General features: G+C 43.1%; 4 protein-coding genes across 4 annotated transcripts; 1 reads left to right on the plus strand and 3 right to left on the minus strand.

The window, feature by feature from the left end:
* Positions 1-623: 623 nt before the first annotated feature.
* Pmar_PMAR022366 (hypothetical protein) lies at positions 624-2,486 on the minus strand (the record flags this gene model as incomplete). Its single annotated transcript, XM_002785571.1, has 7 exons — positions 624-713; positions 842-892; positions 964-1,068; positions 1,115-1,189; positions 1,621-1,683; positions 2,307-2,390; positions 2,433-2,486. 7 exons carry the CDS (start codon positions 2,484-2,486, stop codon positions 624-626), a joined length of 522 nt encoding a protein of 173 aa, XP_002785617.1.
* Positions 2,487-3,066: 580 nt separating this feature from the next.
* Pmar_PMAR022367 (ubiquitin-conjugating enzyme E2-25 kDa, putative) lies at positions 3,067-6,007 on the minus strand (the record flags this gene model as incomplete). The annotated part of the gene is made up of 8 exons (XM_002785572.1): positions 3,067-3,174; positions 3,798-3,891; positions 4,248-4,267; positions 4,842-4,918; positions 4,976-5,040; positions 5,089-5,168; positions 5,814-5,921; positions 5,996-6,007. 8 exons carry the CDS (start codon positions 6,005-6,007, stop codon positions 3,067-3,069), a joined length of 564 nt encoding a protein of 187 aa, XP_002785618.1.
* Positions 6,008-8,579: 2,572 nt separating this feature from the next.
* Pmar_PMAR022368 (cellular nucleic acid binding protein, putative) lies at positions 8,580-9,384 on the plus strand. The gene is made up of 4 exons (XM_002785573.1): positions 8,580-8,722; positions 8,770-8,897; positions 8,940-9,055; positions 9,102-9,384. The coding sequence occupies exons 1-4, from the start codon at positions 8,609-8,611 to the stop codon at positions 9,167-9,169; spliced, it is 426 nt and encodes a 141-aa protein (XP_002785619.1). The 5' UTR covers positions 8,580-8,608; the 3' UTR covers positions 9,170-9,384.
* A 626-nt stretch (positions 9,385-10,010) lies between these two features.
* Positions 10,011-17,397, minus strand: Pmar_PMAR022369 (hypothetical protein; the record flags this gene model as incomplete). The annotated part of the gene is made up of 25 exons (XM_002785574.1): positions 10,011-10,073; positions 10,119-10,216; positions 10,264-10,365; positions 10,413-10,518; positions 10,792-10,841; positions 11,102-11,218; positions 11,607-11,709; positions 12,157-12,291; positions 12,599-12,772; positions 12,818-12,911; positions 12,959-13,046; positions 13,097-13,168; positions 14,202-14,310; positions 14,357-14,473; positions 14,527-14,581; positions 15,687-15,804; positions 15,852-15,947; positions 16,382-16,462; positions 16,505-16,615; positions 16,662-16,749; positions 16,795-16,871; positions 16,922-16,980; positions 17,026-17,085; positions 17,133-17,234; positions 17,282-17,397. 25 exons carry the CDS (start codon positions 17,395-17,397, stop codon positions 10,011-10,013), a joined length of 2,391 nt encoding a protein of 796 aa, XP_002785620.1.
* Positions 17,398-19,173: the final 1,776 nt, after the last annotated feature.

Below are 19,173 nucleotides of genomic sequence, written 5' to 3' on the forward strand. Positions count from 1 at the left end.
AACTCATCGTCTTACTTCAAGCAGGCCTTGGTTGAGTAGACGATCCTCAGCTTTCTTATGATGATTCCTCACGCATGTCGTAATACCATCGACATACCTGATAGACATTTCTAAGGCGATGAATGAACTACGCTAAAATACTTGTATTGTTGTAGTGTTGGAGGAATATATGTTCGGTACAATTTTCACGACTAATCCTAGGAGGAGTTCACACTGGGGTAAACAATAATTTTCCCGAAAATTTATTCAGAATTTTCATATTATCATCATTGATAAATCTTCGAATATAATCATTCGAACTTCAAACCCGCGTGGATCTCTCCACAAGAACTTCATTCTGACGCCTTAGACCACTCGGCCACACTGACGATGAGTAAGTGCTACTATCTTGTGATCCTGTGGAACGCAAGAGCTGTATGTATCGTAGGAGGATATAAGTATACAAGAGCTATAGCAAATGGGAACTACATAGCTTAGCTAATAGCTGAGGGAGACAGGTCTGTTGCAGTCACCACAATCCGTACTCTGGTTGGTGTCGATCGTACTGATGTTTTGATGAATCATCACGTGTTATAGATGTGCATATTTTCCCTCTACACTATACTGCACTAAGCCTCGCAGACTCACCCATAGCTGACGGTTATCAAAGGCCGCTCCAACGCTTCCAATCGGTCGGCCGCTTTCGCGCGAAGTTGTTTCAACTTTTGCCTTCCCTGAAGTATTACAACATACGTTCGCTTTCTTCAGCGAAACCAACAAAAAATTCTCTGAAATTTCATAATGTCACCAACCAGGTGTATAGTTTCTGACAAACAATCGAGGTATTCCCGCAGACCCCTACCGCTCCTCGAGCTTCTCCCGACAGGATGAGTTGATACAAGTATAATCGTACCTGATCGCCGAATTGCATTTAATGAAGTAAATAAATTTTCTCGTCGTCGTAAAGATAAATGTTCCACCTACGTAATGTAAATCATGTAAACGGCATAGTTCTGATTGCCGCATGGGTTTCTCGATATTATCAAAATTATCCACACCGAAATCAAGAAGCATAGCCCGACACAGTACCTAAAAAATTTCCATTCCGGGGAAAAATTGCGCAAAAAAAACTTACGCATTTCGAAACTTCATTTTGAATCTTCGCTGGTTTCTGTGATACTTTAAATCTGTTGACATCGAAAAAAGGCATCTGAACAAAGCCACACTTGATGCTGGAGGAATATAACTGCCCAAGTGATAGAGAAATGTCCGATCGCCGGTGAACCCATACCGCGAAAAACCGCGAAAAAGCTGTTTTTTCTACCAAGTGCCTAGTGCATTTTATTTTTCACAAAAACCCGCATTTATCGCGAGATTACGCGTAAAATACCGCGAAAAACAGAGGAGGGAGGATCAATACGTCCTCGAGTGCCACCACTGCTGTTCATCCACATTTCACCAGAAGGACAGTATTGATTCAATCAAGAACTAAGCGAGACTAAGCGAGCGCCGCTTCTTCGTTACGAAGGCCTAGCTCACCACATTCCTATTTATTAGGCCCAACTGTAGTTTCACGCCAAGTGAATTGTGAACTATTTTTTCACTAGTGTTTTTTATACTCCATTTCATAAACTCATTTACTTTCAGTACAGCCTCAGAGAGCTCGAGTTGTCTGCCTTCAGAATCATCACCATAATCGCGAACCTGATCAAAATGAAAATTTACGAAAAAAATGGTTTTGGAGTGTGAAGTCGTTTTCCTCAGCTGAGCTTAGGAGTTTACATACAAATTCGGGTAGAAGTGTACAGAAACCACTAGGAACTTCCCTCAGAATTTTCATAGTGTCACCAACACATGTAGTTGACCATGTGCATTACACAGTTGCCGATAGTGAACAACCAATTCCCTTCGAAGTGGTGTTCGAAGTTTCACCAGTGATATCAAAAGCACTGGTGAAAAACTTATTTCACGACTACTGCATATCGCGTTTTTCACCTAGTTTTACGCCACTTCACGTAAAACGGGTGAAACCCCAATGAAAATAGAAAAGAACGTGGAGTATCAATAAATATAATCATAACTCGAAAAATAGAAAAACACTTGCAAAAATTTTTCCTAAATCATGAAAAATTATGAAAAATTACAAACAAATTACGAAAAATCATGAAAAATTTCGAAAAATTATGAAAAAAAAATTATGAAAATTATAAAAAATGGTGGAAAATGATGAGAAACTATGAAAAATTATGAAAAATGATGAAAAATTATAAAAAATTGTGGAAAATTACGAAAAAATTCGGGAAAATTATCAATAAAACGTGGCTCACCCATCCCGGATGTGACTGATTCCTCGGTAACTGCAGTCTATTCCCTTGCTGACCTTCCGTTCTTCTAGGCGAATCTTCTAGGTCCTACTACAAAGATTCAAATTAGGCCCAGAAACGACACCTTACCTGTGCTTGTGGTGGACGTAGTTCCACCATAGAGCTGCTTTTCGTATTTCGCATCGTAAACTTTAACAACTGTACTACTAGAATATCGAGTATTGGCTTTCAACACGTTTAACAGTGTAGGAATATATGTTTCGTTTCCTCAACTGAGCTCGTAAATTTCCCCACCACATTATGAAAATTTACACACGATTTCGGGGAAAAAGGGTACAAAAACCAACGATAATTTTCCTCGCAATTTTCATATTTTCACCAAATGCATATATCTGTAGACTCACACAACGTTTGTGTGTTGGTGACAAAATGGAAATTTCGATCAAATTTCTCATTGGTTTCTACTCGAATTCATATGTAAACTCCGGAAGGAACTCCTGAGCTCAGGTGAGGAAAGCGAACACATATTCTAATACTGGTAAATTTTCCAGAAATACGCCAATACTTAGTGTTGGAATATACGTTTGCTTTCCTCTGCTGAACTCAGGAGTTTCTCTATTCACGAACTCAAATAGAAATGCGAAATTTTCCATAGTGAACTTCATAACCTTTAAAAAATTAACACCAACACAATTCTCGAAAATTGGCATCCCGAAACTACAACAGAAGTTACCAATATGTACAGCAGCAATACGATATAGGATCACCCCTCGAGTAAGCTATTCAAAGCAACAGTTTCGTCCCAATTATTGGACTCTAGAGCTTTGACTACCATCTCGCGCGGGAAACCCATATCGCACATATTCTTGATCTGAAAACCAAAATATTCTTGAAAAATTTTCGGGAAAAATATTAAAGTTTCACGACCGTGATATGAAAAACAATAGTGAAAAAACATATTTCACGACTACTACTGGCCGCGAGTATCGCGTTTTTCACCGAGTTTTACGCCACTTCACGTAAAACGAGTGAAACTCCATTATACAGTGCGTGCCAGTTTGATATGCGCCGATGTGTTGTTTCCTATTCTTGGATAAACGATAGTAAACAACTTGTCGCTATCACAGCCTCGGGAAGTTACACTTCATAACATTACACAGTGAAAAATATATATCACCGCGAATATCGCGTTTTTCACCGAGTTTTACGCCACTTCACGTGAAACGGGGTGTGAAACTCCAATGTTAGAATTGTTTATGTGATATACTTCAAATCGTTAGTCTTATAAATTTCGGAAAATAACACAAATTTCACATTTTCATATCAAATCGACACACATTTCTACTCCAAATTTTGTAGTGTTAGAATCTATATTCGCTTTCCTCAGGTGAGCCCAAAAGAATTGACATTATTTTTCGAAAATCCCAGTAAAAGTGTATACCAAACGACACGAATTTTCCCGAAAATGTCCTCAAAATTTTCCCACACTACTACTTTCTCTTCATGGGGCGCTTGGGCCTCAATGCACGCGAAGGTGGCAGTCCAGTACTTCGCAGTTTGGTTGAATAATTCCCTATCAGACTTGTACCTGATCAAAATTGAAGTCTCACCCTAGTGATATGAAAAACCCTAAAAACACATTTCACGACGACTACTGCATATCACCGCGAATATCGCGTTTGTCATCGAGTTTTACGCCATTTCACAAAAAACGGGTGAAAATCCAATATTAACTTTTATCACGCATCGCGCAGCCAGCGAAGCATATACCACAACAACAGGCACTTTCGCGTTGTGCATGCGTGCAGAATTATTCTGGCTCAACTATGAGGCCACCAGATAGATCAAACGACTCCTCTATATTCCGAGTTCTGCGCAAAAATCGGTTCTGCAAACAGCTCGCAGAGATATGCGCAAAATTTTTTTGACGGAAAAATGTCCAACCCGGGGATCGAACCGGGGACCTATGTAAAATTCATTGATGGAATCAACAAACGCGACTGAGCGAACTTTGCCTCTCCGTTACGATTACATATTAGCAACTTCAGCATCTTGAGGATCATCGGGTTCCGCGCAAGACAGCAAGGCGTGAAAAAAATTTTCGCTTTTCACATCAGAACTTTCCTCAATATAAAATTCGGGTAAAAATATACAAAAATGAATAAAAGTTCCCTAAACATATGTAGTTGACCATGTACATATTTCACACACTAGTAAAAAAAGGAAAAATCAATAAAAAAATCCCAAAATTCCCACGAAAACACATTTAGTTGACCATGTGCATATTCCACACACTAGTAAAAAAAGGGAAAATCAATAAAAAATTTCCCAAAATTCGCTCGAAAACACATTTAGTTGACCATGTGCATATTTCCTACACTGGAAAACACTAGTGAAAAACATACTTCACGTCTCACTCAAGCAAAAAACATATGATCAATGATTAACGCGTAAAACACGTGACGTGTTTTCAAATATTCCAAATATTTTCAAGCCGCGTTTTTCAAAACTAATAATATGTAATACCAACAATCTCACCTGAATGCTCAGTAGAGCCGTACGAATAGTAAGCGCTGGCGACCACTCCTTTCCAAGAACATCGAGACAAATAGCACCTGTAGTTATAATTTCCGGGCGCGCGCTTTTTACAAATCAACAACCATTACTACTACCTGTCTGAGAGCTAATATTAGGATGCCATATCTTAGTATCAAACTTCATCTTTGGTGGTGTATATCTGTATGTTAGACTTGTTGCAGAAGGAGTGGTATTAGTATTATATTACGGGTAATCAGCAGGAATAGTAATATCGATCACAAAGTGACCTCCCTCGTAGGGCGTAGCAGGGGGGCCATCCAAATGACCCTAAAATTAAGAGAATTATGACAATAGTAAAAACAAGCAAAGCAAACAGCGTTCAAAGATCCCACTGGGAACGCGCTCTCCGAGACCTTTCTAATGGGCTACCTCTCACTGGAAAATTCGTCGAATTGCAAACAGTAGCGCATTTTATATGGGGCTGTTTTTCCATGTAGTAACTACACTGTTAAAATCACTACCGCACCCCGCGAAACTCCTGCTAGAACGGATGAATACTCTGTGTGAACCCGAATTCACATGAGCCCGGGAGTGCTATCGAGGCTCAGAGAAGAATATTGCATACCACAACTCATTGTATTCATAGATATAAACATAATTGATATTTTCCTTTCAAGTTTCCTGAAAACCCTAGAGTTTCACGACCGTGATATAAAAAACAATAAAAAAACAAAAAAATAAATAAATATAATATATTTTTTAAAAATAAAAATATAAAAGTAATAAAAACAATAAAATACATTTCACAAAAAAACTACTGCATACCATCGCGTTTTCCCAGACTAATACGCCACTTCACGTAAGACGGGTTGTGAAACTTCATTGTTTTGAACGATATCTGTGCATTTCCAGAAAAATGCGTAAAAAAGGAGGCACCAGGGATCGAACCGGGGACCCTCAAGGAACTACTACCTTCCAGTGTGTGAGATCATCTCCAACTATATCAGCGTTTATCGAACTCTCTTCCGATTGAGAACGGATATCATCAAGTTCCTTATTAAGTCGCTTCTGCTCTCGGGCCTAAAACAGTTACACATCCGGACCTATTTTGTATCTTGCTCACTCAACCTCAAGATACGCCACCCTTTCCTCACCTTCAACGACATAGTAGAAAATCAGTAAAAACTCCAACCAGAACAATAACTACAAAAACAACATTCGTTTATCGCTTCGCTCCGCCTATCCCTCTATCCCAAAACCAAATCCTTTTTTCACATGAAACTTGATATTTAATTACTGCTAGCTATACCACACTTTCAGCTCATCATCTCCGACAGGATTAAATACATTACAAATCTAACATAATGACCTCAATTTTTCATAGCAGTTGGAAGAAAACATGCACATGGTCAGCTACATGTGTTGGTGACAATATGAAAATTATGATAGGAAATTTTTAGGGGATTCTAATTTGTTCTTGGTAGCTTTTCCCAAGCGTGGAAAATATGCACACGGTCAACCAACAACATCTGTTGGTAACAATATGAAAATTATGATAGGAAATTACGGCGAATTCTTATTGCATCCTATGTGAACTTCTATAATTAATGAGTAACCTCTTGAGCTCAGCTGAGAAAGTCCAACACATACTCCAACACCACTAGCGACAACACTATTATTGTGGTTTTATAATATTGCATTGTATTTTATAGGTAATACGTGTTAGAGATTATTACAGATGAACGCATTCTTCTTACATCGGCTATATCATATATTCCATATACTGGAGTTTCACGACCTTGATATGAAAAACATATTTCCCGACTACTGCATATCACCGTCCGCTTAACGTAAAACGGGTGCAACTCCGTTAAAGTAAAACGAGTGCTATACAATTGAACTTTTTTCATGCATCGCTCCGCTGCCACTCCAAAAACAAGAGCAAACTTTCCCTATAAGAAAAGTGATGCCTCAGAAACTCCATCAGTAAACTCGATAGTCAGTTCAGAGGCGAATCACTCAGGAACCTATAATGAAGTTTCACGACCCTAGTGATATGAAAAAACACTAGTGAAAAACATATTCCACGACTACTGCATATCACCGCGAATAACAGCACTTTTTTCGCCGAGAATTACACCACCCCACATAAAACGGGTTGTGAAACTCCAATGTTATCGGGATGCACTACTTCATCTTGGAATTCTCCACATGGCACCAGTAACACATTCCTCACTGAATGGTGAATGTCACCACATTAAAAGCATTTTCCCCATTGTTATCAAAACGGTTATTATCCTCAAAACTGGCTCGACCACGACGACACTCATCCTAAAATTCCTAAGCAAATTCTATTTATACAGATATACTATAAATGTAAACTTGTCTCCACTGCTTGTACGCCCACTTCGGAGCAGCTGCTGAGTTCACACTCATAGGAAACGACCACACTATAGAGCATCTGATACGCGAAAAGTAATACCAGCTCACATGTGTGTGTTTTCTCCCCACAGCCAGTTTTGAGGATAATAACCGTTTTGATAACAATGGGGAAAATGCTTTTAATGTGGTGACATTCAGATGAGAAACTCAGTGAGGAATGTGTTACTGGTGCCATGTGGAGAATTCCAAGATGAAGTAGTGCATCCCAGTAACATTGGAGTTTCACAACCCGTTTTACGTGAAGTGGCGTAAAACTAGGTGAAAAACGCGATGTTCGCGATGATATGCAGTAGTAGTCGTGAAATATATCTTTCACATCAGGATCGTGAAACTCCATTGTTCATATCATCGAAATGTAGATATAGTTATCGTAGGAAATATCAGTGCTCTCCAGTTTTGTCTCCTACATCACCATATATATGCCATGCTGAAACTGTTGATAGAAATTCCATTTGAGTTTCACCCTAGTGATATGAAGAACACTAAAAACATATTTCACGACTACTACATATCACCGCGAATATCATATTTTTCAGAGTATCACGCCACTTCACGTAAAACGGGTTGTGAAACTCCAGGGTACTGAAAACAATTTCCGCTTTATCAACTAAGACGATGAACAATAAATTTCCGTAAAATTAATATGAACTGAGCACGATGGTCTCTATTTTTGATCTATTCTGAATCTGACCATAAAGAACATCATTATAAATGCTACACCATAAAAACGTATGTCAAGTCGTCTCCAACACTAGCCTAGTAGGAGTAACAGGGTCACAGATAGTCGGAAATGACGACTGATGAAAAGAAATTCCGACTCGGAATTGACCTCATGAGAAAACGATAAACTTAGAGGAAGTTTTCTTACATTATTTACTGCTGAGCTTTACTACTTGAGAGCGTAGTTGAATTCAACTAGGCCAGAGGAATCAAAATCGCAGGTATGAATGTGGAGTCCATTCCTGACGATAACTCCTACATGTCTCCAACGGTGGTGGAAGTTCGAGCACTAAGGCGCGCGCGATATCGTCGGCAAGTTTAAAATTCGATAAATTATGGCGGTGAGTAGCTATATACTGTATGAGCAGTCAAGGCTAATTCTAGCACTAAACGAGAGAATCTCCTTGAGACGAGGAAAGAAAACGCCTCCACCGGGGAGCGAACCTGCGACTTCACTCCGCCTCTGCCTAGACTGCACAAAGATTTTAATTTAGCGCTCGCCATAATGATCGATTTGTATTCTGTTCAATACTCTATGCCGACGCTATCTCGAGCTTTGCAGCAACTGTTGCCCATAGGGTTTAGTTATCATACGTCTCCTAACCATGGCTGATACCGCCGCCACTACCACTACTGATCGCGTTTCTTCCTCGACTTGCTTCATCTGCAACGAGCCCGGTCACTTCGCTAGAGATTGCCCTCAGGCCTCCAGCAGTCGCGTAGGAGTTACTAGAGGTGTGGTATTAATATTCTCGCCTTTTTTCAGCCCACTGGTCGTCGCCCTATGAACTGCTATAACTGCGGCAAGCCCGACCATCTCGCTCGTGATTGCCCTAATGAGCAGACCAACCAAAGGCCTTGCTTTAAGTGCGGCAAAGTTGGTCATTTTGCCAGGTAACACAACACACTGTGAGCTCCCTGTTATGTCCATCTTAGGGACTGCACCGAACCCGATACTCGGGCCTGCTTCCGTTGCGGCCAGACCGGTCATCTTGCTCGTGACTGCCCCAACGAGGACACTAGGCCCGAGAGCGAGCGTGCTCCTCGTGGACGTGAGAGTTCATCTGTATGTCTAATTGTCATTTTGTATGTGTTTAGGTTCTGAGGGAAGGAATTGCTTCAAGTGTGGTAAGCCCGGCCATCTCGCCAGAGACTGCCCTAACTAAGCTGTGGTGTCTTATGAGAGTGGTGGTGGCATGATGAAATGATGCTACTATACGATCAAGATTCATTGTCATTCATATAGATGCTCTACCCTTGAGGTTTCCTGTTGTTGGTTGTACTAGCAGTTTCGTGACGTTTGCTGTGTTTACACGGTAAATATTAGCGCTTATAAGTACCACGATAATTACTCGAAGTTAAAGGTCAGGCTTCTCAGAAAAAGTAACGTCTCGTTTTGTGTTGCTTACAAGTCGAGGGACACAGTAGGGTAACATACATTATTGATCTGAGAAATAGTGATCCTATTGACGATTTAGTGACGATTATCATCCAACGGTCGTTGGTATAGGTTGCACCATTCCCTTCGAAACAGCTCGATCAAATTTTAATTCGTCATCGCGAAGTAGCTCCGTAATCCCCGGAATCAAAACGGTTGCCGTCAGCTGCAGCGTCAACATCTACGGCCAGCAACCTCCTGTCGCGGAGACGTAGCCGAGATTTGAACCTGGGTCCCTCGTGTAGTATACGCGGACCCTGACCAATCGGCCATTCCAGCTTCTAACTCTAAACAGAGTAATTTACTCGTAGTAACTGTAACCACAACACCAGCAGCGGTGTTCTCGGTAATCTTGCCATGATGAATTAGACTATTACTGTCGTTTACAACACAACGACTGAACCTCACAAACGCTGCAATGAAATTATATTATTAATATGACGTCGATGATAGTGCAATGTATTAATAATAATGTCAACCCTGTTTCCTTGAAGGTGTTTTCGTTCTCGTGCAAGTCGGGCAGAACCTGCATCATCACATAAACTCCTCAGAATAACACCACAACGAACTCACCATTTCCCCTCCGGTGCTGATATCAAACCAACACATGCCATATGGTACCACTCGTCACACTAATTACAAATGCAATTCCAAACCACAAGAATAACACAACCAACCTGGTCGCAGCCTATCAGTTGCCCAGAATCGTTCGGGTCCCACGGCACGCCACATTTCGGACAAGACCCCTCCCAGTCATCAGCATCAACAAGCTCAGCTGAAGGGAAAGAAAGTCACACGAGAGCGGTATCCAGTTGGACTTACTGATACCATCTCGTGTGATGATGCTACCAGCAAGAACTGGTGTAGATAATTCCTGAGAATCTTTTTTCAATTTGCGTCGCTTCGCCTTGCGTTTTGCCGATTCTGAAAGGGTCGTCACTCAGAAATGTAATGTGGGTATATGAACTCACTTTTGGGAGTTCGCAACGCTGCGTTGGAGGAGAGCTTTCGCTTCTTACGCTGATCAGCGGTAATTCCTGCTTCTGGATTTATGGGCACAAACAAATTCGTGGTATTCTAAAGACGGAGCGAAACTCTTCATAGTGGTGTGATTCACGATAGATTCACACCGTGTGAACTTGAGAAGAGAATCCTAATGATACATATCCAACATTTTACTATTTTATGACTTTACGATTCTACGATATAACATATCGGGAAACGCTATTATCTATGATGAACGATTACATACTGCATGAATTCATGACGTTTTTACTCGTGTAAAACCAACAATAACTGAGAAACCAACCGCAAAATAATAGAGAATACGAGCAGTTCTCCTAAACTTACAACACGGGCACGAACGACGTTGGCGTACTGCATGTGCAATGGGCTCTCATCTGAAATATAACAAGTGATGATAATAATGCTAACAAACTCCTTACAGTGTGGAGTTGGGAAAATATGCACATGGTCAACAACATATTCTGGCGGCAATATGAAAATTCTGAGAGGAAATTATTCCTGATTCCTGTACATTTGTACCGATATTCGTGTGTTAACTTCGGCAATTTTTCGTTCTTATTAATTATTATAGAAGTATATCATTAGAGGAGAAACTCCCGAGCTCAGCTGAGGAAAGCAAACATATATTCCCCACAGTGTGGCAGTGACAGCATTCTGGGCTCCTCAGTCACCGCATTGGAGATCTTCCGCCCTGTCAACCTTGGCGGCCGATGACTGGAACAGTAAGCATAACGCTTCAATGGTGCACGTTCTGAAAAAAATGCCTATAAAAGTGCATACCACTCCACGGCGAACTAGTGTGAGAATATGTGCACATGTGTTAGTGAAAATATGGAAACTATTTTCGTTGGTTTTTGTACATCTCTACCCGAAATCGTGTGTGGATTTTAATGATGTAGTGAGGAAACTTACGGGCTCAGTTGAGGAAATCAAAATTGTATACCACTCCACGGCGAACTAGTGTGAGAATATGTGCACATGTTTTAGTGAAAATATGGAAACTATTTTCGTTGGTTTTTGTACACCTCTACCCGAAATCGTGTGTCAAAATGTCATAATCGATTGTCATAATGTAGTGAGGAAACTTACGGGCTCAGTTGAGGAAATCAAAATTGTATACCACTCCAAGGCGATCTTACCGTTCCGGAGAGCTTCCAAGACTTGCTTGTCAATAGCCGGATTCTGTCCCCCAGAAGCGGTGGAGCCGCCACTTCTCGGTCGACACGCTGACCCCGCGAGAACCTGGAAAATTTTCATCATGCGCATGCGTGCAGATTATTATTCATACCACTCCAGAAGAACTTTTTATGATAAAGTGGCAACCAGTGTACCATCCACATGATACATGGAAACGCCGACTGAATCAAAACATTACATATCATTTTCTGGTTGATCTACTAGACCGTACATGCACCCGGGCTTAGCACACTTCACAGTGCATCCAGAGCGTTGACCGCATATCCAGCATAGGCTGAAGTGTGCCTGGTGTGGTATGAGAATTAATTATTATTTGCTGACGATGATTATACATCTTTCGGTATCGATTTAATCAGTGCATGTGAATTAATATCAATTGGGGTAGTTGTCATATTGAGACTCAGTGACTGAGTTGGCAGTAACCAATACACGCAACGCGGATGTACCTATCGTGACGATTTTACCCGGGGAAAAACGACGAAGTGTTCATACCCAAAACCCATGAGGATCCCATTGCCGTTCCTCGGGGTTCTCTACACGCACAAGAAGACCTCCTAGCTGTTGACACAAAATACAGTAAGTGTCTGAGAATTTCACGGACCCTTCACTGCTGCCTGCATCTATCGCCTGAGAAACAGAAATTACGCGAAAAATGTTGATCTCGTTGGTGTTTTCCTTGGATAAATTCATAAAGTACTTTCACGATTGCATTCTCAGTTGAGTTGAAGTTGAAATTTATTGTGTTATTTATTCTTGTAACTGTGATTGTTACATTTCATGACTAATATTGTATGAAATTTATACTTTTGATGCTACAGCTGAATTCACTACCATGGAACACTGAGTGTTGAAACCTATCTTTGTTTTTCTCCTATGTTGTTGGATTGAAGCAACAAGAATTCTCAATTTTGACTAAGCAGCGAAGTCTCCTCACAGAGTGCTCAGCAGTGGAGTCTTCTCCCAAGGCTTCCTCAGCAGTGTCACTTTTGATGCCATACCGCGCCTTTCCAAATTCATTAATGTACTTGCAACGTTCGCACAGGAAAGTGCCCTCCTCCTCATTTCGGGATGTCACAGGATACGGGCAATGATACATAGCAGATGTGAACTGGAATAAATCACCCATACATAATCGTCGGTGTTCAATACCTACCTTGGGATCGTCATAGTCCAAAACGTTCAACGGTGGCAGACCAGGTCGGAGGAAACATCGCCAGTGAACGGTCAAACCACAGTTCTGGCAGGCTCTGAAATGTGACGATGGTGTGGTATGGAAAATAATAAAAGGCCTCACACTAGCTTATCCATTCCCTTACCATAACTCGACGAACTCAGCTCCGCTCCGTCGGCTCTCATCAAACATTCATTGCAGCGGCCGCATACTAAAAGGCAACAACACCTCATATACGAACACTCAAGGGCATTTCCCTACTGCTAGCCGCGTGAGTTTGTGACCTCAACTGTTCTGCAGTTTCAACAGCGATCTTATCGGGATATAAAACACCTACACTCGAGAGTCACCGAAATGACAAGTGCGGTCGCCTGCCTGAGTATTCGCCGTTTCGGTTCATCGATCCTGTTGAATTTCGTGGCGCCGTGACGGTCATCCCGTATGCTCCTACAGAACCTGTCACTATTTTCAACATCACCATGATTAATCAACACCCCCGGTGAAGTGAATTCCTAATTTCAATGTTCACAGTTTAGAAAATGAGAATTTCGTGTTTATGTACATCAGCGATACGCTTTCGACGAAGCTTCACCCGTTTAACGTGAACGTAAACTCCATGAAAATTATGAGACGTATATGTTGCCGCGATCGATCACAGGATTGTATTCCGCGAAGTGAGTTGTTGGATACAGCTTTCACTAGTGTTTTTCATATCACGGCTGAAACTCCATTTATTTTGTATAATACGATTTAACAAGTGTACCACGCCTCCTATTACTCGATGTGAAAAACATTTCACTTCACGTAAGTGCATGTGAGCAGTGGATAACGTGTAGAAGAAATCATGTGTTTTATGTGACTTGTCCAATATAATTCGCCAAGTATTTTCAATCCACCTCGTATCGCGCTTTGTTATACCACTCACGTAAACTCCATTGCATACACCCCTTTCTCCCATCACCAGTAGTAGTAGTCCCCGCAGTGTTAGTAATAGCTGCAGTCCCCGCTTGCTGCGATGGATACAAGAGAGGGCAGTCCCCACGACCATCTCGTATTATTGGGGGTAACAGTGCTCTCGATATCTCGTTGGAGCAGAGATGTTCTACAGGCTCGAGTAGTTGCCCTGCGATGGAAACACACTGTCAATCTTGGTTTCCACAAAACATTCCAAGTCGCGTATTTACCAATTTTTCCGTGAAAATTGCGGAAATTTCCACTTTCACCATGAAATTTTCCAATGGGAATCAGGTGTAATTTCCTATTGTTTCCTCGAAAATTTATTCCGTTTACATACACATGCACTCGACGATGCGCGAATTCCCCACGAGACGAGTTTCCATAACGAAATAAATTCGGTTATTGTTACGTATAGAAGCTTCCTCAGAATCGAATTGCCATTGGAATATCGATGAAGGGTCGCCCGTGTCCTGTCCGAACCCAGCAGCTGTAACAAGGCGAGGGTCGAAGGGGGCAAACTGACATGTGCCGGGATCGAACCCGCGGTCTACGCTTTCCAACTACGAATTTATCATGTGACAGTCGTGTGAAGTGTTCCGACTTCCGCCAAGCTTTCAGTCTCGCAAGGAGGGCATTGCCCTGCTTCTGTTGCTGCCTTGAGTGGCGAGGGCAGTAAATTACCTGAAAAATGCCCCTTCCAGGGATCGAACCCGGGACCTACTCGCTCAACCTACCCAGGCAGCGTTACCGCCAGTACCCTCAGTAACAAGTCCATATCGTGCAGCACAACTGACATGGTAGAAATTCTGACCTGAAGTGTATCATCCTCGTGTGAACGATCTCTCGGCACTACATTTCCCAAAGGCGCATTGAACCTTCGCTCCAACTCGCGACTTGCATATACCACAGAGCAAGTCTCGTCGAGAAGGATGAATCTGACGCCTTCACAGTTGGCTGAGAGACGAATGAGGATGCGGTCACTCACCACTGCTCTTATTGGTTCCATAACGGTCGTTGGATTGTCTATTGAGCATTCTCTAATCCACACAGCGCACTTGACGTGAGCCCAGGCCCCCAGAGAACCCGACGCTGCTGTTGGGATGTTTGAATTCGTCGGAGTTGTCGGACTGGGCGTAGAAGCAGGTAATATTGGATCTACGAGAGATCGCGAGTTCAATCCCGTGAACGATCATTCTCACTACCAATATCAACTCACCTGCTGCTCGTGCCCCAGCAATCTTCCCGGGCATCGAAAGAACTGCAGGCTTCATCAAGCCACCTCCTACGAACTCAGAGTCTCGACCGCAAAGTACCTTAGTTATGCAGCTACTGCGACCATTCTTACACCAAGACTACTTACACATGTTGGCCGTTCCCCGACTGGTCGATTTGAGGCGTCACGGGGGAATACGGAACATGTCCGACAGAACCTGACTGTTCTCGTGTTACACTATGAGATCAGCGAGTGTTTCACGTGAACAGTGTCGTCACGTAGAAAGAGTCACGCGCCAGGAGATTCCAATAAATCATTTGCTAAGCCTCAGTCCAATCATTCAACGACGCGTGATTCTTCGAGGTGAGGGACACATGGACGTATCTTACGAGAGCTTTGGCATATCTGCCCCACCAGATAGAGCTGATTATTGATAAAAGCGGAAATATTCGTAGCGAGAAATATCTTGGAGTGGCATAGCGGCCCCATCAATGATCTCACTATGAACGGAATTCTCTGCATTGAGGCACATCCTAGAGTGGCATAGCGGCCCCACCGGACAGAATTGATGTCAATTATTTTTATTAAAAGATTCATACCATAAATTCAGCAACTCATGAGGGAATATCATCCCTATTATCCCTCATAATGACGCTGTATGCCCACCGACACCAAACCTACCATTCTTGCTCTGGAATCGAAGGGACGCCATAACACTTCTGATGACAGGCGAAGTGGCAGCCGTCACATATAAGAATGGCGTTATCATCATCAACATCTCCATCACCACATATCGAACCTTCAACGGATAGACGATTCTATCATATATCCCATCAGCGTGCGTACAGCACAGGTCAACCTCAGCATCCGGCCCATCAGGATGAGCAGGGACTTCCTCGCCATCCCTAAGAGCTCGGCCAAGTGTCGCCAGGAATGCCTCATCTAATGGCGGCAACTCTAAAGTTGCTCCCCCTCCTCGAGAACTGATGCTCTTCCTTGATGACAGCCTGGTCGCCGGTGGTAGCTGAGTCCCACTGTGAACACTAGAGGGTGGGCAAGTCTCATAACTGAAACGATTCCCTTTCTATAGAACTTGACAATACGAAATTTCCGAGAGGAAATTTTGAGGGGAAATTCTCAGGGGTTTCTCAATATTCCTACACCGATTCGTAGATTGAATTCTATAACTAGTGAGGAAACTTCTGAGCTGAGGGAAGCAAACATGACTTCCAACAGTGCTATGGAATGTGAAATGAAATGACACCGCTATCCTTGCCTCCCCTTACGCCTTCAACAAAGCCTTGTCTGCATCAAACCAAACTTGACGATTCGGACGCTCCTAAAGCACCAGTCTCCGGCAACTCACAGCAGAGTACACACCTTTTGGTCCAGCTGAATTTTATCCAGTACTGGGCTAAGGAGCTTCAGTTTCCGCGTCTCAATGTCGGCAAGCAGAGCTAAGCGAACTTCCACGACCACGTATAAGAACAAGAACCAACCCTTGAGTGCGGCAACCTCTCCTCCGTCCCCAGTGATCTTCTTCCGGTCGACTTTGCGGTCTTTCATCGCCTCCACTTTAATCACATCAAGGCAGTTCACGCTCAGTGGACCTGATAATTTCCAAGCCGAGAATACTTCCGAGGAACAAAACCTCACCTTCTTTTGTTGAACACGACGAGGGCAGGCTGGACGGAAGCATGATCCATTCCCGTCCTGGCCGACTATCATAAAGGAGCTTCGGTATCTGAACACGCGAAGCGATCAGAGCCTCCAGAGTATCGACACTTACAGTAGAGTCCCATCGTTCGCCATCATCATGCGGACTGGATGCGGCAAAGTTTATCACGATGGTCCGTCGAGTAGTATCTTAGGTTCACGATGGTAAGATTCAGAACAGGTCACTTTGCGCAACCTACCCTCAAGTTTCGTTCCATTCAAAGGAGTCTTATCAGCCGAATTACTGCCGACCTCGAATCTGCAGTGAAATAAACTTCCAATCACAGCAAAAGATCCGCGTTACTTCATTTCAAAAAGCTCACCGTCTGATAAGACCGCAAACGCATCAGCAGGAAGGTCCGTACTGACAAGCAACATCCACGAGAGAATTAGAGAGCATCAACTCACTACTTGCTCTCTGGGGAATCTTTCTTCTCAATCGAGATTGGCTTCTCTTTGAGCCGCTCTAACATACGTAGTAGGTCGTGCGTGGGGGGAATGCTCGAGAAATACCTACGAGAAATGATGACCGACGAGACCCCATGAAAAGCGTCACTCACACAGTGTCTAAGCTCATCCACAACTTAGAGAGAACTGCAGCGGCTACCGACGAGGAGGAGCCACTACGACCATTCCCACTGATCCCCACACCTCCACTGGATGCAGCAGCCGACATGGAAAGGAGACTTCAACACTGTAAAGCATCCTTAATTTGTAAAGCAAACTGGTCCCGGTAGGTAAGGTAAAAATAAAGAGTGTTCTCCCTGATACCGTCGGTGCGATCGGCGCAAATTGCAAAGTCATATTGATCGTGAAGTCGCAATGAATAACACTACTAAGAGAGCCGGGCTCAGCCCGACGGGCCGTAACGTCGTCTGTAAGTGATGTGAGTTGCACCTCACTAACCCCAGTTTAAAATAATGTCGCTTTCCTCTTGGTGATTGATCACAGAATGGTATGCAAGGGATATGGACACTTATGCGCATGCGTGCAGAAGATTCACGCAATGTCTACAATGCCGCGGCAACGACTTGGGAGCTATTTTCAGTGTCAGAAAACATGTACATAATCAACTGCATGTGTTGGTGACAATGCGAACATCCTGAGGGAATCTCGAGGGAATTCTTATTGGTTCTCTTACATTCTTATTGGCGAGCTGTAGTGAAATCAAGACAGCAGGGTAATCACGGGTTGCGGAGCTGAACGCTGACTCTCGCACCACCTCCGTGGTGAAGGAGGAGGACTGCATAATGAGTACAAAGCCGCAGGGCGTGCTTACTAGCAAGGGGAGTTCGAGGAAACAGGAATGAGAACTAATGAGCATCTGGGTTAGGTACATCAACATCAATGAGTGAGGTTATAATGCAATATATGATTCCCCTGACCGCCACCGTAACGGTCGCCAAGTATCCTTCACAGTGCGCGGTAAGGAACCAACTACTACAAAGGTCGGCGAGGGACGCTCCTCGGTTGTCCAGTGAACAACCACGAGGGAATTCAATGAACTCACTGACTATATCATCACTAGTGGGAAGAATACCGTGAACGATTTTCCATGGGAAAGAGAAATCGGGCGAGTGACAAGTTAAGAGTTAACTTCAGATTAAGACTTGGACGTAGACTTCGATGACGACTGAACCTGCCAGCTAGATCAGTGTAACACTAGGGCATTCAATAGCCCACGCCTCGACAACTGGGTTCATAAGAGAACTATTGGAACCATCTCAGAGATGGAAAGAAGTGATATGTTCTTCGAAACTTCATACCAGTCTATGATCACACACTCCAACACCCCAGGAAAGCCTCACCTTGTGGCGAGCAGGGTCGGCTTCAGAACGACTCGTGGTCGATTGTCATGATAGAATCTCGGTTACTGAACATCGAGCCGTTGAAGCCACTTGAGGCCGCTTCACACCCACGATAGAGTCTAATCACCCTCTATCATCACTGTAGGTGGACGGGAAACTTAACTGCGAGAAACTCTCGGCTGATTTAACAACATTTAATTTTCTCGCTAGAGAGCGATTGATCTGAAGTGACTGTTACAACGCAAGGCAGGTTCTGAAACGAATAAACCAATCTCGATAATCGAGTCACTCGATCCGAGTGAAATAGCGGAAATAATGAGAGATCGATAACTCATGAGGAACAACTCATAAACTCGCTATCTATCTCTAGAATAAAGTTTGAACCGGACAAAGGATGCTGAGACCTGTGCCTGAGCCTTGCGTTGAGGCTTTAGGGCGTCACTTCCATTGCGGGTAAAAACACACTTCCCCGGCCCCACCGGTCCTCTCGCACCTTCCAGGCCATGGGCATTGATAATCCTGAGGGGCAAAACAATTACTTTCAGTTCAGGGTGAAAGAACGTATGATGATTGCTGAGAGTAGCACAATGGACTATAACCTACTCTGCTGCAACTGAGGAAGCATCTCCCATCTGAACACACTG

Source organism: Perkinsus marinus (genome assembly GCF_000006405.1).
Source record: "Perkinsus marinus ATCC 50983 genomic scaffold scf_1104296932410, whole genome shotgun sequence".
In the NCBI taxonomy this organism is placed as follows: domain Eukaryota; phylum Perkinsozoa; order Perkinsida; family Perkinsidae; genus Perkinsus; species Perkinsus marinus.